Source organism: Ptychodera flava, chromosome 17 (genome assembly GCF_041260155.1).
Source record: "Ptychodera flava strain L36383 chromosome 17, AS_Pfla_20210202, whole genome shotgun sequence".
Taxonomy (NCBI): domain Eukaryota; kingdom Metazoa; phylum Hemichordata; class Enteropneusta; family Ptychoderidae; genus Ptychodera; species Ptychodera flava.
In genome coordinates, this window is record NC_091944.1 from 18373975 (window position 1) to 18392515 (window position 18541).

At 37.8% G+C, this 18541-nt stretch overlaps 1 protein-coding gene across 1 annotated transcript; it reads left to right on the top strand.

Moving 5' to 3' along the window:
• Positions 1-1946: 1946 nt before the first annotated feature.
• Positions 1947-18109, top strand: LOC139115673 (calcium-activated chloride channel regulator 4-like). The gene is made up of 11 exons (XM_070677968.1): positions 1947-2390; positions 5616-5910; positions 9289-9572; positions 10062-10316; positions 10437-10661; positions 13344-13640; positions 14365-14601; positions 14975-15251; positions 15662-15835; positions 16046-16270; positions 16764-18109. Exons 1-11 carry the CDS (start codon positions 2211-2213, stop codon positions 17237-17239), a joined length of 2925 nt encoding a protein of 974 aa, XP_070534069.1. The 5' UTR covers positions 1947-2210; the 3' UTR covers positions 17240-18109.
• The last annotated feature ends 432 nt before the right edge of the window (positions 18110-18541 follow it).

Consider the following 18541-nt stretch of genomic DNA (forward strand, 5'->3'; position numbering starts at 1 on the left):
TTTATATGTTTGTATAATCTGTAAGAAAAGCGGCAACTAATACCATATGTAGCCACAAAAGTAACTTCTTTGTTTCCTTGTGGTCGACACAGACCAAATGAAGATAACATCAAACCTGCCACAAAGCCGTAACGACATCAAAGATGTACGAGCGACATCGAGTACATGTAAGTTGATTCATTAAGTCCTTTCCGTTAAAGTTTAAAATGACCCTGGGTGTAAAACGAAAGAAGTTTATAAAGATTCGAACTTATCAAGATGACATGGGTGTGATTCAACAGCTACATTGTTTTCATGCAATTGTGGCACTTCTATATCTCACTCATCACTCATTAATTATGATCCAGGGTGATATAACAGCTACATACTTTTCAACTGTGACACTTCTGTATCTTATACATTTATTCAGTTATCATGATCCAGCTAAAGTGATTAACATTTTCGTGTGTGTGCTTTTTCATGCACCGATTTCCTCTGTCTTTTTACTCAGCATCCGTTGTAGACTGTAATCACAATCAAGAGCGGCTCAATCAACCATAAATACGGCGTTGTGTTAATTGCTGTACACCGAAGTGTCCATGTGAACCAGTTACTAATGACTCAGAGATCCAAAGTCATGCAGCCATTGTTTACCTTCCCTTCACTGGATGATAACTGAAAACAGGAACTGATCATTCCATGATAATATGAGTATGAATAAAACTTCCCGAAAGATCGGCATGTTTGAGTTGAACTTTAACCTTCGTCGCATTTATCGAGTTTTGGAAAAATATATGCCTGTATCTCGCCAAATCCATATTGGGAGCTCTGAACCGGAAAGCAGGTTACCGACCGTTGCATATATGGGTGGGGGTACTGCTAGATGCACGAGTGTTTGCGATTGTTAATGATAATGTGACGTTACAAACCTGTCTAAGTCAAGTCATAAGGAAGGCAGAACACAGAAACAACTGATTGGTCACTTTGTTAAAGTTTCTTGCTCCCAATTTCCACGAAAAGTCACTTCCGAACGTCCATTGTTTAACTTGTCAATTCATTGTGTATGTGTCTTATGTTCAATGTTATTCTTGATATCGCAATTCGAGTCAAGAGCAGAATTCACTTGTCAATGTCGACAATGATATGCCATATAACATGTAAGTTGTGACCAATATACAGAGTCGTGTTTGCACGAGTTAGTCTTTTTATTTGAACGTACTTCAAGAAGACATATGAGCTATTAAATCTCAATAAGCTGTATCTTTTGGCTATTTTTTCAGAACTTTTGTTTTGTGGTTTCCCTACACTTTCTGCATTGAATCCCTAAACTGTAATTTGATACCAAGTATTTAGCATATCAACACAACCTATATGAGTATAATCTCCACTGTTATTGTTGAAAATTGTGATATGACGACCACATTGTTTTCAATTATATTGTTTTCAATTATATATGTATGTATGTACTTGTATGTATATATATATATATATATATATTATATATATATATATATATATATATATATATATATATATATATATATATATACAAAGTAAGGTATTCTCAGATGTTCTCGTACGTAGGAAATTACATTGCTCGATGCCAAAAGCAGAGCGTTTAACACAGACGTACTCTCCGTCTGTCAAAGGATGAAGGATGCATGAAACTTACTGTAAGTAACATGTTATTACTTGTGTACTTGAAGAAATCAGTGTGTGTATGTTACGAACATATATATATATATATATATATATATATATATATATATATATATATATATACACATATACACGTGTGTGTGTGTTTGTGCATATTATGTTGTGTGTACTTGTCCTTTAATTCTGTTAATAAAAGATGAGACGGAAATTTTACGAGCGGCTAATAAACATAATCAACAAAGGATTTTATTGGTGTAGAATCATCGGGGATTACAAGTTTTGACCACACCCTTCATGGGTGCACCGGTATGCAGTACCGGGGATGACACACATTTACCAAAGTTGGTTTCCTGTCAATCCCGATAATGTTTGAAGATCAGTTACCAGTTTGAGGAGTGCGCACGCGTTAAGGGACTTCTCTTTGTTGACCCCCCCGTAACACTCGCCATGACGTTACATATACAAGGTAGTAACCTGCAAACTTGCTGTCATTTAGAGCCAAATCATTCTACTCCGAGAGATAGAGAAAACTGTGATCCCAGAGTCTGTCGTGAGACATTGCAAGATTCGTAATGGGAAATACTAAGTATTCACTTGTCACCATCTTCACTGTTTTCCTCTGCCTGTACTCAGTATCCGTTGTAGACTGCAATCGCAATCCTGTGCGGCTCATCAACCATGGATACGGCGATGTCTTAATCGCCATACACGAAAGCATCCCAGAAGACCCTCTGATCGTCGATAGATTAAAGGTAAGCGAGCGAACTCGCCATTTTAATAGCAACATTTTGAGAAATGTGCATGCAGTTTGTCTGTCATCAACTTTGACATCACCCGGTCGGTCATTTATATCGCTTCTGATCCTGTTGTTACAACCTGCTTTAAAACCATTTCCGACTGATATTTTTCAGTTGACTCTAGAGCTTATAATACTTAATTTGTACTTTTGGTGTAGAAGTAAACAAGGACGGTAAAATAGTGGCGGGAAAAAGACACAGCATCGCGCTAGAATCGCCCTGTTGTTTAACAAATGGCTGTTAAAGACATGTCTTTGCCTATCAACTTATGTTTGCTTTCCACATAAAAAATTCTGAATTCTGCACCAATGGCGTGTTCTTCTGTCTTTGAGTTGACAGAGATAAGACACTTCATTGGAGAGAGAGAGAGAGAGAGAGAGAGAGAGAGAGAGAGAGAGAGAGAGAGAGAGAAGGGGGGAGGAGGGAGGGACAGGGACAGGGAGGCAGAGAGAAGTTGTGCCCAAAGCGTCTCTTTTGTTAGTGTGTGCATCACTTGCAGGGGTTCGATTGAGTCGTTTGGCTGCAAACAGGTTAAACGTTAACCTGGTCCATCTAAACCTATAATTACAATCGATCACTATTTGAATCTTTATACCTTTATACCTCGACGTACAACCTTAGTGCATATTAAATGTCAGCGAGGTTACTGTTTGTTTGTTTGATTTTTTATTTGTGCCGCTTGGATAAAATAGCGTAAATTGGATATTCACGGGACAGTAGTAGCGGGGACCGATAATGAAAGATGGTTGCCCTCCAACACCCGACCGCCTACGGCATTCTATTACGAAACGCACGTTCGCCTTCAAAATTCGATCAGGATTCGAACAGGTAAATGTGCTAAATCTAGCGCTGTCCAAAGGAAGAAAAATTACTGTAACATTATGTTTGTGCATTTTGTTTAAAGCATTCTACTGAAAGCATGTAATGTCGAATTTCCATGTGTGTTACGGATAGAACAAAGAGAGATAACATTTGTTATCACAACCGTACTTGCTCTGACGCTCCTCTGACCATAGGCACGAGTGAATGCCAAGCCATATGTACACACTTGTGTCCTTAAATGCAGGTCAAAAGGCATGCGACTTAGCTATGCTGGCAATCATGACCAAAGCTCGCAGTTGTCGTTGATTAGCGGATATGACATTATTCGATTGACATAAAGCGATATAGTCATGACTATTTTGTCTTAACTTCGAATTTGTCCCTCTTCTTAAGATAAAACCTAAAGCACGAAGTTCAGTTGTATTCACTTTTCAATATCTTTATAGCAACGAAAACACGTCCTGTCTTATCTAAGTAAACACGGGAGTTCCCCGGCGCGTCAAGCGCATCTCAACCCCCTCCCCAGCCTCAGGCTGGCAGACCTCGGGGAAGATTACGCTCGGTTTGTAATTGACGATAAAAATGGCAGCTTAGGTGTCAATCCTTGTTATCATGTTGGTCCAGAACAAATCATTCTCTACTGATAATCCCAATGGCACATGGGGATGAAATATGGGATTCCAGGTTTCTAACCAACACAAAACATTCGTCACTCACAAGTGTTCGGCAGCTCCATCAATACATCATACCTATCAACTAAGATAGATGTGGGTACATATTTGACAAATTTAAACTAATTGACAAGTACCATGATTAGAACAGCTTGTTGGCTATTATTGTGTTACGTCACTTAGGTTGAACACCCTGGTTCTCATTGAGGTATTAACCTTTACATCTCATACCGTAACTAGCTGGGCGGTGTCTTAAGTTACAACGCATTGACGCGTTCAGAGCTTCCAAAGATCACGGGCGTACACAGCATTCATTGAAGCAAAACAGCAACACACCTTACTTAAAGATGCCACATTAGTCATGGAGATGGCCCTTGTGTTTATCTCTCTTGACCATTATCAATTGACCTTGGCACCAAATGTTCTGGACATACCTTTGTATACGAAAAATAGCTTAGTCCTAACATTATTTTATCATTATCAGAAATGTATAAGGTCTCCACGCCCTTATAATTATTTCGTAGCCTGATCTATACATCTCCGTGTTTATCGGGAATGGGTGTTGGCTAGACAACTTTGGATGATGGTGCGACCTATATCCTAACTGATGATCAATACATTTTTTGGACTCCAAGTGACTTCAGAATTATGGTATGCAATTCCTTTTGTGTCAGCTTCTGCGCCAACCATCAATACAAGTAACCTGCTCTTTGCCCTGCGTGACATGTATTGTTTACTGTCATGTTTAATTTTCGACCATCGTCGTCAAGGTAAACTTCAATAAATATGCCATCTTCCTATATAAAGGTCGACAACGGGTAAAGCTATGTTTACATGTAGTTTTATTTCATTCAATTTATTCACCATCCGGTTCACTCTGTCACACAAACATACAAAATGCTTTTCGAAATGTCATTTCAAACATAGGGGACAGATATTCGGAGTCTCAAACTTTTTCCATTCTTCTCTGATCTACTTCTTGTGGGGATTCATTTTAAAGCTTTTGGTGTAAGAAAACTTTTCACCGGCTTAGTTTTTCGAAAATCGAAAATTGTATTTTTTCTCCATAGAGTTAACACAGGGATGGCGGCCATTTTGATTTTCAAATATCGGTAAATCTTGAATAATTTGTTTCTCTCGTACCAAAATTTGCAAGGTGACCTCCGATTTTTATTCTTGATTTTGAAAGAGAAAGATTTAAATATTGTTTGAGGAAAATTTGAGCAAAAGTTTAAGTCTTTCACTTTCGAGGCGCGAATTACCTACAGCGTTACCCTCAGAAGTGTGTGAGATACTCTAACGAACATCGTGCATCTTTACGATAAAAGTGTTAGTCTCGCTCAAACTTTGCGCGCATAAAATCTGTATTTTTTTTCTTTCACAATCCAGAGCAAAAAATTCAAGATCATCAAGCAAATAGTGGAATCAGAGATGCAATTTGCAAAAATTTACCAATAAGCTTATTTAAAATTTAAAATGGCTGATATTCTCTATGTAAACCCGACAAAAAAAATGAAATGTTCATTTGTTACAAAGACAAGACGGTGAAGAGTTGCTTTCCTCAAGTTTCAAAATAATTCGACATAAGTAAAGTATCGGCACAGATTCGTAACATTTTGAGAGTCAGAAAATCTGCCTGCGAGGCGCATTTTGCCTTAACGTGCAAATCTGTTTCTCTCTTATTCAGGATATCTTCACGAGTGCGTCAGCTCATTTGCATACAGCCACTCACCAGTGGACCTACTTCCAGAACGTCACCATTCTTATTCCCAAGACCTGGAGCGACAACTTGACAGAAGCGGCCGCTACGACAGAGCGATTCGACATCGCCAACTTCGTCGTCGATCAGCCTAATCCTGAGTACGGGGACAATCCGTACACACGCCAAACACGTGGTTGCGGTGAACCCGGCGATTTTGTCCACTATACTGAAAGATGGGTGAAGGATGAAGAGTATAGCTGGTATTACTGGGGAGACCCAGGTTAATAATTTCTCTTATCTTTGATTTTGCCTTCATTTTTCTTAAATAAATTGTTCTGTATTGCATTCTATGAATTAACAATTGCATTTAGTATTTCACTTGTTAAAGTTCGCGCCCAATACTCGATTTCCTCAAAAATCTACTCACATTAATGCAAGCTGTATGAATGAGCATTGTTAGGCTATGCAAATTCATGACATAATTGCTTATTTTAATTCTGGACTATTCATAGGTCTGAATCGTACACTATGCATAATCTCTTAGAATCTCGTGGAGACGATATTGAAACATTCTGAAATGGCTAAGGGATCATTCAGTAATTACAGGGGGTGGGCCGGGGGAATTATATTCGGACCCGTACTGTAAAATGTGACCCTTCCGCTATCCTTGTGTCTAAAATGTGACCCCCCCCCCTTGTCCGGCATTCTAAAACTTGACCCTTACAGAATCACTGCAGTATTCTCCCAGAAATAACTCAGAAACAAAATCAGCTAATTTACATAACGATTAATTTAATTAATTTAATTTAATTTAATTTGATTTAATTTAATTTAATAAATTAATTTAATTGTTATGTAAGTTACGGACAGAAATTACAGGGGGAGGGCTGGCATTTTGAGCGGGAGGGTTGCAAATTATCACACAAGCATCTTTGAAGGGCATGCATTTGCGGGACGGTCACCATATTTGGCGCAACTATACGGAGGCAAGTTGTGACTGATATAGTGCTTCACCCAATATTATCAAATCATAATACATGGGAGTCTATCAGGCAAACTATTGACCATTTTGCGCCACACAACAAGATATATGTATACATATATATATATATATATATATATATATATATATATATATATATATATATATATATATATATATATATATATATATATATATATATATGTTTATTTGGTATTATAGGCCACCGGCCCTTCATACAATTCATGAAAATAAATAGTCGTAACAGACAACATTTGGAAAAGGAAAAATACTTGCAGGCTATTCACAGCACTTCTCAAATACAGACTGAGAGAAGGAACATTCACTGCATATTTTGTAATAAATTCTCTCTCTTTTTAAAGCTATAAAACAAGAATTTTGACAGACTTAGCAGAGTATCACGATTTTGTGAACGCATGAGCAACGTAAATTTTGCCATTGTCGGTAAATTATAATAAAAGGACGGTAAAAATTTCTTTCTCAATTCATGATATACAGGGCAAACGAGACAAAAATGGAATTCGTTTTCTATCTGATTTAAAGTACATAATTGACATATTCTCATTGATCTATTGATGTTTTCAAAACGTCCACTTTCTACACATAAATTATGGCTTCAAACTCTGAAAATGCACAAAGCTCTACGAAATATACCAATGTCAACAATAGTCAAATATTTCTCCAGAATTAAATGGTTTTTAAACAAGCGGTATGCGGCTAATTTCGGGAATGTAACAAGATTTGTAGACCATTCCTGGCTGTCTATATCTAGAGATCTTTGCTTAAAAAGAGTAATGAAATTATTTTCATTGCCTACACTTTGTGCCACACAACAAGATATATGTATACACTTATATATGTTTGATAATATTTGTAAATGTATTTTGCTTGAAGTGGGAAGTTAAACGTGCATATGGGTGCAAGAAATTGGAATTTTTGGAATTCATTGAAAATGTTGATTTACTACACATGGTAGTCAATGAGGAAACTATGAATAATTTTTTCCAATGCAAAAATAGGTAAATCTGTGTATTTATGTATGCTTGATTATTAATATTAATGTATTTGATTGGACTAAAGTGGTTACCAGTAGATATGTGTGCAAGAAATTTGATTTTGGAATTCACCAAAATGTTGATTCACTATACATGGAGGAAAGTATGAATTCTATGAGGAAATTGGAATTTTTTTTTCAAGACAAAAATTGAAAAATCCGTGTATTTATGTACGCTTGATTATTGATAATCGCAATCATACCAATCCATAATCAAATGACAGTAGGTCAGAATTCGCAAGACGATAGTTGTAAACATAGACACAAAACAGCACAGAACATATTAATGTACTTGATTAGACTAGGGTGGTTACAACTGGATGTGTGTGCAAGAAATTGGATTATGGAATTTCACCGAAATGTTGATTCACTGTCCATGATAGTCGATGAGTAAACTATGAATGCTTGTTTTTTCCGGTACAAAGTTTGGTAAATCTGTGTGTGCATAATGTACTTGATTAGACTAGGGTGGTTACAACTGGATGTGTGTGCAAGAAATTGGATTTTGGAATTTCACCGAAATGTTGATTCACTGTCCATGATAGTCGATGAGTAAACTATGAATGCTTGTTTTTTCCGGTACAAAGTTCGGTAAATCTGTGTGTGCATAATGTACTTGATTAGACTAGGGTGGTTACAACTGGATGTGTGTGCAAGAAATTGGGTTTTGGAATTTCACCGAAATGTTGACTCATTGTACATGGTAGTCTATGAGGAAACTTTGAATATTTAGTTTTTCCAATATTTATATTTATGTATGCTTGGTTATTGATATTAATGTACTTGGATTAGACTAGGGTGGTTACAACTGGATGTGTGTGCAAGAATTTGGGTTTTGGAATTTCATCAAAATGTTGAATTCATTATGAACGTTAGTCTATGGGAAAAACTATGATCAATTTTTTACCAAATAATACATAAAACTAACAATATCTGTGCATTTATAGACATTTGATAATTGATATACACTTTGCCATCTTTCCCATATGTTTTTTGTCTCTTGTCTTTCATATGCTCTGCGTCTGTGTCGCCGTAATGAGGAACAGATGAAAGTCGATGCTATGGTGAAAAATCTGTCTTCTAGCAATTATGACAAATTTTGGAAGTCTGTTAACACAATACTAAAAATATATGGACACTCAAGTCCGAAATAAAGATATAAAAATAATAATAATAAGTATTAACAGTTCAAGATGTTTAATGTAGGATTCTACTGCATCTTCTTTGCTTGTGAAGCTTGTCGATAATGTACATATATTTAGAAGAATCAATGTATTTCGTCGGCACTTTCCTATTCAGGAAATATCAAATGAACATTCAAAGGTTTAGCTGTAAAATCGTCTTCTGTTACAACTGATCCTCCCCCAAAATAGGTTTATAAAAAGTGACCCGCCCCCTTGGACAGTTTTCTAAAAAGTGACCCTCTCCCTGATTCCCCGGCCTACCCCACCCCCTGTAATCACTGAAGGCTCCCTTGACAGTGATCTTGGGTCGATGGGATTTATTGTTCTGGGCAGTAAGTACTGGGCAGAGAGAAAGTACAAATAAAGTATGTTCATTTTGTGGAAATTTCATGATATGTGTATGGTGTTGCTTTGTAGGTAAAGTAACAGTTCACGAATGGGCGCATTTACGATGGGGTGTCTTTGACGAGTATCCCGAAGACGATGACCAGCACTTTTATTATGACCAGAATGGCCGTGTTGAGCCAACCAGGTGCTCGGAATCCGTCGTTGGGGAGACCAGGGACATCCACAACAACTATGTTCGATGCAACACCGACCCGGACTCTGGAGTGATGCCGGGACCTGGATGCAGGTTTTTCCCTGATCTCACTGGAAACAACGCGCCGGCGTCTCTCATGTATGCAAACTACTTGGACTCAGTAAGTATACTTAATGGTCAATGCAACGTTTAGCAAGTTCCCAATGGAAGTGAAATCTACTTTATTACATGCATTCAAGTATGAAAGTGCCTAAAAGTTGCATTACACTTTGACATTGAAAAGACAGAAAAAATATGATATCCGTTTTAGATATATTTTACCCTCTTCGTCATAATTCCAACTTCAAGATCACCCTGCCAAATATCTCGTCCTAAAGGATCATAATAGAGCACAGCAAGTCTTTGGATATGTTTTAGACGTCTTAATAGTCAGGCTAAACTTGAATAGATTATTTTGAAAACCTACAGATACCTTTTCAATCGCCTTGTACTCGCAATGATTGCAAATTATCATAATTTCCACGGATTCAACAAAAAGAATTGCGGCCATTTTGAATTTTAAGCTTTTCTGTAAATTTGACGCAAACTTGCGAGTATCCTACATGGATAAATCGCTTCTAGAAGACTTAGATTTTCCGTCATTTTCCAGGTGATTCATTTCTGCCACAGCGACGAAGAGATTTCAACCGGCCAGGCAAGACACAACCGATTGGCCAGAAATAAACACAACAAGCAGTGCTGCTACCAGAGCATTTGGGATGTCATGTTAAAACACGACGATTTCCCAGATGAGGAAACTCCCTTTAGAGAACCATTTAACAACACCACACCAAGCTTCCTGGTGGTGCAGGAAGTGGATTTGAGAATAGTTCTGATTCTCGATATTTCGGGAAGCATGAACACGGTGAGAATAATATCGGGTATTAAACTTCATTGAGTCGGTCATCGCTATTTCGACCACTTTTTTTGCAATTTACAGGTGAAATTTCTAACCCTATTTTGATAACTTTCACATTTTACGCAGAACAATCGACTCGAAGCGATGGTACAAGCCAGCACGAAATACATCGGCTACACTGTGCCAAACAACACATGGATAGGCATTGTAGACTTCAGCAGAAGCGCAAACATTCGGTCGTATCTAGTCCAAGTAGACAGTATGGACACTCGAAAAGAACTGATAAACTTGCTCCCTAGGAGTGCTGGTGGTGGTACTTGCATCGGATGTGCCCTTCAGGAAGGAATTAAGGTAGGTCAACTTCTACAATTAATTGAAATACTGGTGTTCACAGTATAAACTGATTAGACTTAAATAGCATTAAATATGAAAGATACTTCTTCGTTTGAAAAGAAACATGTTTATAGAGATCCCCGTGACATCATTACAAATCAAATGTATCATTTTAACATTTTGTCCAGATCGAATTGATGGGAGAAAAAGATTCTTCCTCTCCGAATCAACTTAATAAACATTAACTAATGTAAAACCTTACCGATTGTATACAGCTGACAAGCAGATCAATTGAAAAATCAATCGATAAGTGGAATTTATAGCCAGTAAAACTCCATTAAGTTTTGAAAGGCGAAATGTCAGGGAGCATTCGTTTTTTACGGCAAAGGGGGTCTTTTGAAATCAGGGGGTTGACTTTTACCTTGGCGGGTGGTCAAATTTTACGATCAATGATTGGGCGGGGGGCAAATTTTACGAAGGTTTCTATGGTGTTAAGGCAAAAATATTGATTTTGGAATTTCACCGAAATGTTGATTCACTATACATTGTAGTCTATGAGGAAACTATGAATATTTTTTCCAATACTAAACCAGCTAAATCTGTATATTTATTTACTTGATTGTTGATATCAATGTACTTGATTAGACCAGTGTAGTTACAGGTGCATGTGTGAGCAAGAAATTTGATTTGGAATTTCACCGAAATGTTGATTTCCTAGTGAACATTGTAGTCTATGAGGAAACTATGAATATTTTTTTGAATACAAAACTAGCTAAATCTGTGTATTTATAGACTCTTTATTATTGATATGAGTGTACTTGATTAGACTAGGATGGTTACAAGTGCATGTGTGCAAGAAATTTGATTTTTTGAATTTAACCAAAGTGCTGATGAGGAAACTATGAATATTTTTTTACGAAACTAGCTAAATCTGTTCTTTTATAAATGTTTGACAATGGATGTTAATATATTAGATGAGAACATTATGTTTGAAAGAGCAGATGTAAAAAAAAATATGAAATTGGAATTTCACCCGAGTGATTTAGTCTGTGGGCCGAAGCCTAAAAAAGGCTATAGGAGTTGACTTTTTGAAAGAAGAAATTTGAGCAATTTGTGTGGTGAAGTATAGAAAATTCTATGTTCTACGGATTTTTTGACCAAATCAGTGAAGATTTGCATATTTTTGATAAAAACGATTAAGTCAAGTAGAACATGGATATTTCTGTATCATGTATGCGAGGAGTCTTCATTTGTACTGATAAAAAATTACCCTCAGGACCAGCTAACATTTTTGAAACGATAGACGAGGTCGGCCCACGGACTTGTTATCTGTAAAGTTCAAAAAGGATTCTTTGAAAGTCCAAAGGTCAAATGAGACATTATATGTCAATGAAGATATTATTGATACGGACTCTTACATCTGGGGAGGGTAGATTTTGTATATGAAAATCGGGGAGGCCACTCTTTTTCTTGCAAACACTTTTGAAAGCCAAATTTTTCACTCCAGGGCCATAGGGTGCAAAGGGTCATGCATGGATCAACCAAGGTGTTGGAAACGAGCGTAATTTTATTTTTACTGTTACACATAGAATTAAAGATAGCTGGCAACAAGAATGGTGGGGGGAAATGTCCAGCATGAGCCGATTGAATTTACTTTGTCAGATTAAGTTTTATCCGAATTTTGAAAGTTACAACTGATACAGTTAATAAACACCAAGAAGCATTATCACAGATACGATGTTCCAGTCACCAGCTTGCTATTGAATCGGGTCTCGATCGCACAGAGCGACTCTGCGAAATTTGTCATGAAGGTCTTGTCTTGTTGAGGACGAATTTCATTTTCTTTCGAATGTCCACTCTTTCAAAATTTGAGACAGAAGCTTTTGCCATGTTGGGTGAGTAAAAATCGAAGACAACAATCCCTCATACGGATTTTTACTACTTAAGATAGCAAAATTATCTGTAATTTAGGGAAGTTTATTTATAAAGCATTTTGAATTAGGAAAGAAGCTGTGGAAGTGTAAGGCTAATACTTATTTTCTTTTTTTCTTTTCCTTACATTGTAATACATTTGGTGTATTCAAATTATGTAATATTTTTTGTCATATGTTCCAAGCAATAGGCCGGTGGCCTGAAAGCTAATAAAGTAACTAAGAGGTGCAAAGGGGTAATGAATCAATCTGATGAATTTTTAGGGGTCACATTTTACAAATGGTGAAGTTTTTTTGGGGGGGGGTCAATTTTTAGAAATTATATTTGGAGGGAGTCGCATTTTGCATTTCATTTGTCGCTTCAGTTCCATCGACCCCCCTCCCCGTAAAAAACACGAATGCTCCCTTAGAATGTTCCACCGAAAGGCCTCTGTAACTTGTAACTTGTAACGAGTGTGTGATTCTATCAGCAAAATTCGTTCGTGCCACGACAGTTTTGGACGTTCACCCACTTACCCTAATCATTGTCCTAGTCCAAATGGTAGACAATATGTCCGGATAGTGATGTCCGGGAGCCGTCCTGACAGGACATAGTATGCGATCTTTCCTGCAATGATGCAATTGACAAAACACTTCCAACGTGTGAACACTAACAAAATTTGATGGCATACGTGAGATGACAGCTAAAAGTTTGATATCCAACAAAGGCAACCTGACAGACTTACCCCTTTAAGAAATTAGAGAACATTTCTCACGACTTATTACGTAGGTCTTGGAACACGGGGGCAACACTGCAGCTGGCGGTATACTCTTCCTGATCACCGATGGAGAGGAAAATCAATCTCCGTATATAAGAGACGTTATCGATGAACTGGTCGAGAAAGAGGTTGTCGTGGATACACTGGCTCTGAGTGACGAAGCTGACGATGGATTGGCCGATTTGTCTGACCAGACGGGCGGCAATTCTTACTGGTACTCGGAAAGTCCCGATTCGACGGCGTTGCACGACGCCTGCACGGACACCATTCTCAGTCGTACCGGTGCAAACATCAACACTCCAGTACAGGTGAGTAAAAGAACCAGCTGTAATCTTGCTTGTAATTAACTACCATATACGAAGAGTTTTTGACCGCCAATAACGCCAATACAAATGGTGAAATCTTACTCCTTAAGGTAGAACGCACCGCGGAGACAGATACTCGAAACCCTCAAATTTCTACAATTTTTCTCATCTACCACTTGTAGGGGCTCATTTTACTCTCTTGGAGGAAGAAAAGTTTTACCGTCTAAGTTTTTCAAAAATCAAATATTTAATTTTTACCCATAGAGTTAACACAGGGATGGCGGCCATTCTAAATTTCAAATACCGCAAAATGTTGGATAATTTGTTTCGTTAGTTCCAAACTTTGCACGGTGACCCTCAATTTTTATTGTTGATTTGGTAAGAGAATGGTTGAAAGTTTCATTCAGAAGAGTTGAGCAAAAGTTCAAGTCTTTCACTTTTGAGGCGCACACTACCTTCAAGAATTCATTTGACAGAAATATGTGCTCTATTTGTGCTGATCTTTTTTTGCAGTTACATGTAACTACATATGACCTTTCTTAACGAGGACGCTGCCCTTATTATCTAACAAAGAGTCAACAAGTAGCCGTATTTCTTCTTTGCCTTTTTTTCTCCTTTTTCTTAAAAAATGTGTGCTTTGGACATTTACTTTCAACCGTGAAAGGCAAGTAAGAAATTTTCAACAAACTATTATTATCAAGTTGTTACTGATTCTCCCCAAATACAGCTTGCAAGCTACAAGACGACAATCAGCAGCGGAGGTGATTATGATAATCACGTGATCATTGACTCTTCCATTGGTCGACACACCGTCTTTTTCATATTCTGGGACTTGAACAGAGATCAGCCAGTTGACGTCACCATTACATCTCCAAACGGCACCATTATCAACGAAAATTCGGATAGTTATCTAGTAGACACGAGAACACACAGCATAGTCATTATAATTGAAGGAATCGCCGAGGTAGAAAATTGTGTTTTCACTGTAGCATGTATTTTTTGTTTTATTTTTCAATGTTATTTTAAAGATTATCTTTGTTGCTTTTTGTTTTTGTTTTCGTTTACTTTTCTGCTGTTTCTGTTGTAAATATCACCGGTCGCACCATATACTACTGTCTATGGTCGCATCAGTACACGATAGCGGTACGATGCAGTCAGTGGAGGTCAGGTGAATATAGCAAATTTATAAAACACGAGTTCCTGAAGCGAATCTATTTATCGATCACGTTGCCATCACGAGATCATACTTTCATTTCTTGCATCGTGTCTATAAGACCATTCTTTACAGCAAGTCCGTCACGAATCAATATAACAGTGCGTTTGTTTCTTCTTCTCAGCCAGGGCACTGGTTGTACGACATTAGAAACACTGACTCGCGAGATCAGGTGGTGGAAATATCAATAGAATCGAAATCGGCCAGTTCGACTTCAGACCCACTGAGATTGTCGTCAAGCAGCAGTTCTAGCCTCATCACAGAATCCCCGCCGATGGTCATCATATACGCCGACCTCTTCCAAGGCTACCAACAGGTCAACAATGCCAAGGTCACGGCCATAGTTGAAAGGCCAAGTCCGTACGATGCCGTTGAACTGCCCCTTCTCGACAATGGTGTTGGTAGGCCACTTTGTTGTTAATACTATCGCTGTAAATAAGAAGAACCGACTTTTAGTATAAACAAACAATCGAAAACGGAAAATGTTATTTTATATGCAGAAACTTTTAATTTAATGAGGCAACATAGAGTACAACTACTTACTGGATTCATTCGAAAGTTGTGACAAATGATGTTACGGCTAGATAAGCATATTTTGTTATATATATGTCCTTCATTTTTCATTATCCAAAACGAAAAAAAGTTACATAAATGATATCGCTACTACGTCAACTCATGTCGTTTGCGATCATAGTTTTTGCGTCGGTTCTTGGTCACTGGACACCCAGAAACAAAATCCCACTGATTGTTTCACCAAGCTCTCAATGGTACATTGTCAATTCCAAATCTCCACGTGTATTGCACATTTTAGGTGCTGATATCACAAAGGATGATGGCACCTACTCTGCCTATTTCTTGGATTTTGTCGACGCAACATGCCAGAGCTCTTGTCGCTATGGGATACAAGTCACGGCCAATGATGAGGATGGCACGGCCGTTGTCATCGGGGCGGCTGCAAATTCCGCTGCCATGCCAACCGATTACTGTGAGTCGTTTTCCCTTCTTTATTAAACATTTATTTTCGTACTTTCTATTCGCAGAAAATAGGCTGATAGACACTTTGATTAAAATATTTTATTCTTGATATTTGCAGATTATTCAAGCTGGTTTGATTTTTTGTTGGTATTTCATTCGAGGCAGGGTGTTTCTTCTTAACGACCGTAATGAAATTGGGTCTCTTTCATCTTAATTCCAGCACTAATCCCTGAGAAGGGCGACCCTGAACCCGTCGGAGACTTTGATCGCGTAGCTTCGGGTGGGTCGTTCCAAGTTGACAATGACGTCGAAATACCGAGCGAGGACGATGATTTCTATCCTCCGTCAAGAATCTCGGATCTTGAGAGTCCCAGTTCAGACTACGATGAGCAGACAATCACTCTCGAATGGACAGCTGTAGGAGATGATTTTGACCAAGGGACAGGTTTGTATGTTTTTCATGACCTTTAAACTAGACTGATCGATTTTTATTCACTTTCATCTTCAGACGAGAATAGTTACTCCATCCTATGAAGAATATTGTATCGTATCCCTATATATATATATATATATATATATATATATATATATATATATATATATATATATATATATATATATATATATATATATATATATATATATATATATATATATATATATATATATATCCTTTTCATGCCTGACCTTCTTGATTTGATGGTGGGAAATATAATTGAAGTTTGTCTCCGTTTTGGTAACATTTTTAATTTATCTTTCCCTCGATGAACTTTCTTACCATCATACATCTTATCGTTGTATTGGGCGGGAGAAAGTGTTGAGAATCAGTTAATGCACAGCTTTGTCGACATGTATCAACTTAAGTTTGTGTGGCTAACGACTCATAAAATGTTTAATTGGCTTTTCGATGAACGCCATGTATTCTCTCTTTCGTACAGCGGATCACTATGACCTGAGATATTCCACTTCTTTCGAAGATATCTTGAGCGACTTTGAAAATGCCGTTCAGGTCACGAACGAAGATCTTGTCCTCGGGAACCTTACCTCACCTTTACCGGCGGGCTCTTCGGAAGAGTACGTTGTGTTGACTCCTACAAGCGGTACGGGAATGACGTACTACTTCGCAGTCCGAGCTGTTGATGCCGCCGGCAATGAGGGCGCTGTCTCCAACATCGCACAGAACACCGTTGTTCCGACTCCGATCACTGATGACGGTGGGTTGGCAGGTTGGGAGATATTTCTCATCTGTCTGGTGGTTGTCGCGGTCATAGCTATCATATTCGCAGTCTCGGTGTTGATTGTTTTGACGAGGCGATCGAAGAAAACTGAGAAAGCCGACAAGTCAGCGGAAACGCACGTTCAGGCACAACCAAACCAGACCGCGCATGCCCACCACAATCCAGGTTACTTCTGAGAAGGATGACAATTTACTACACACGTGAAGATACTATATGGGACTAGGCTACATAGACAAAAGTACAGTACAATGAAATAAATAGACATCAGCATTTAGATATTTTGATCGAAATTTTAATATGATTACTATTTCATCTTATATTGTAATCAAAATGGACGGCACTGTAATGTACTAATATGACATGTTCTGCGACCGCGAAAGCCAGTAAAAACTGCCAGTAGTTTATTTCGAATGTGATGTCACAGCAATAATTTAACAGCTTAGCTTACTGTCTATTTCAAGAAGGTCGCTATTTACTTGTTTTTGATCAATTCAGTTCTTACACTTTTAATTGTCCGCAATTTTGATTTCTTCGATTAATTTGGGGTAAATAAACTTCTTAAGTCTCCAATACAAGGAAGGGCAAACACTCTTCGGACGGCTGTCTTCACAGTTCCCCATAGTCAAACCTCTATCTTAACATCATACACATAAACTTTTTTGATGTAGAATTAAGCGGCCAACTCACTTGGCTGGCACTTCTAATCCACCTATCTCATTTCCCTGGGTGGGGACGGAGGGATCAAACAAGACAGATGGGTAGAGGAAAACGACAATCATGGGAGAGTCTGGATCATGTTAAGCGATGTGAAAACCGTGTAAGAGGAATAGTGTTATACCTCGGTATTTCATCTTTCTTTGGTTGATTGTATGCACAAAAATATCCACAAGAAAAAAAAGATAAATGAAAGCTTAAGACTGTAAAGCAGTAACCGCATAACTCATTTCTTAAGACATATACCACCTGACAGAGGTGATTAATCAAATGTGATGACTTTTGCAAGTATGTTATTGTAAATGTAAATATTAAAATTTAGCATTTATTAACGTTTTGTTGTATTATTTCTTTCACTCGCACCCGTATATGAATAAGTGAATGAATACATATGTATGTATGTATGTATGTATGTATGTATGTATGTATGTATGTATGTATGTATGTATGTATGTATGTATGTATGTATGTATGTATGTATGTATGTATGTATGTACCAAATGTTATTGTTGGTGCCATGTATTTTTTTCTATATCTATGTATTTACGCACATACGTTGTGAGTTCGAATCCGATTGACAATTTATGGATCGATGGATGGATGGATGGATGGATAGTATAGATATTGAGATCGACAGACAGATAGGTAGGTAGGGAGGTTGCTAGAATGTGTGAATGCATGCTTGCACGCACGTGCACACAGACACATTTTTCATGTACGCATGCGTGCAAACATACATCTTTGCATCCATACATCCATCCGCA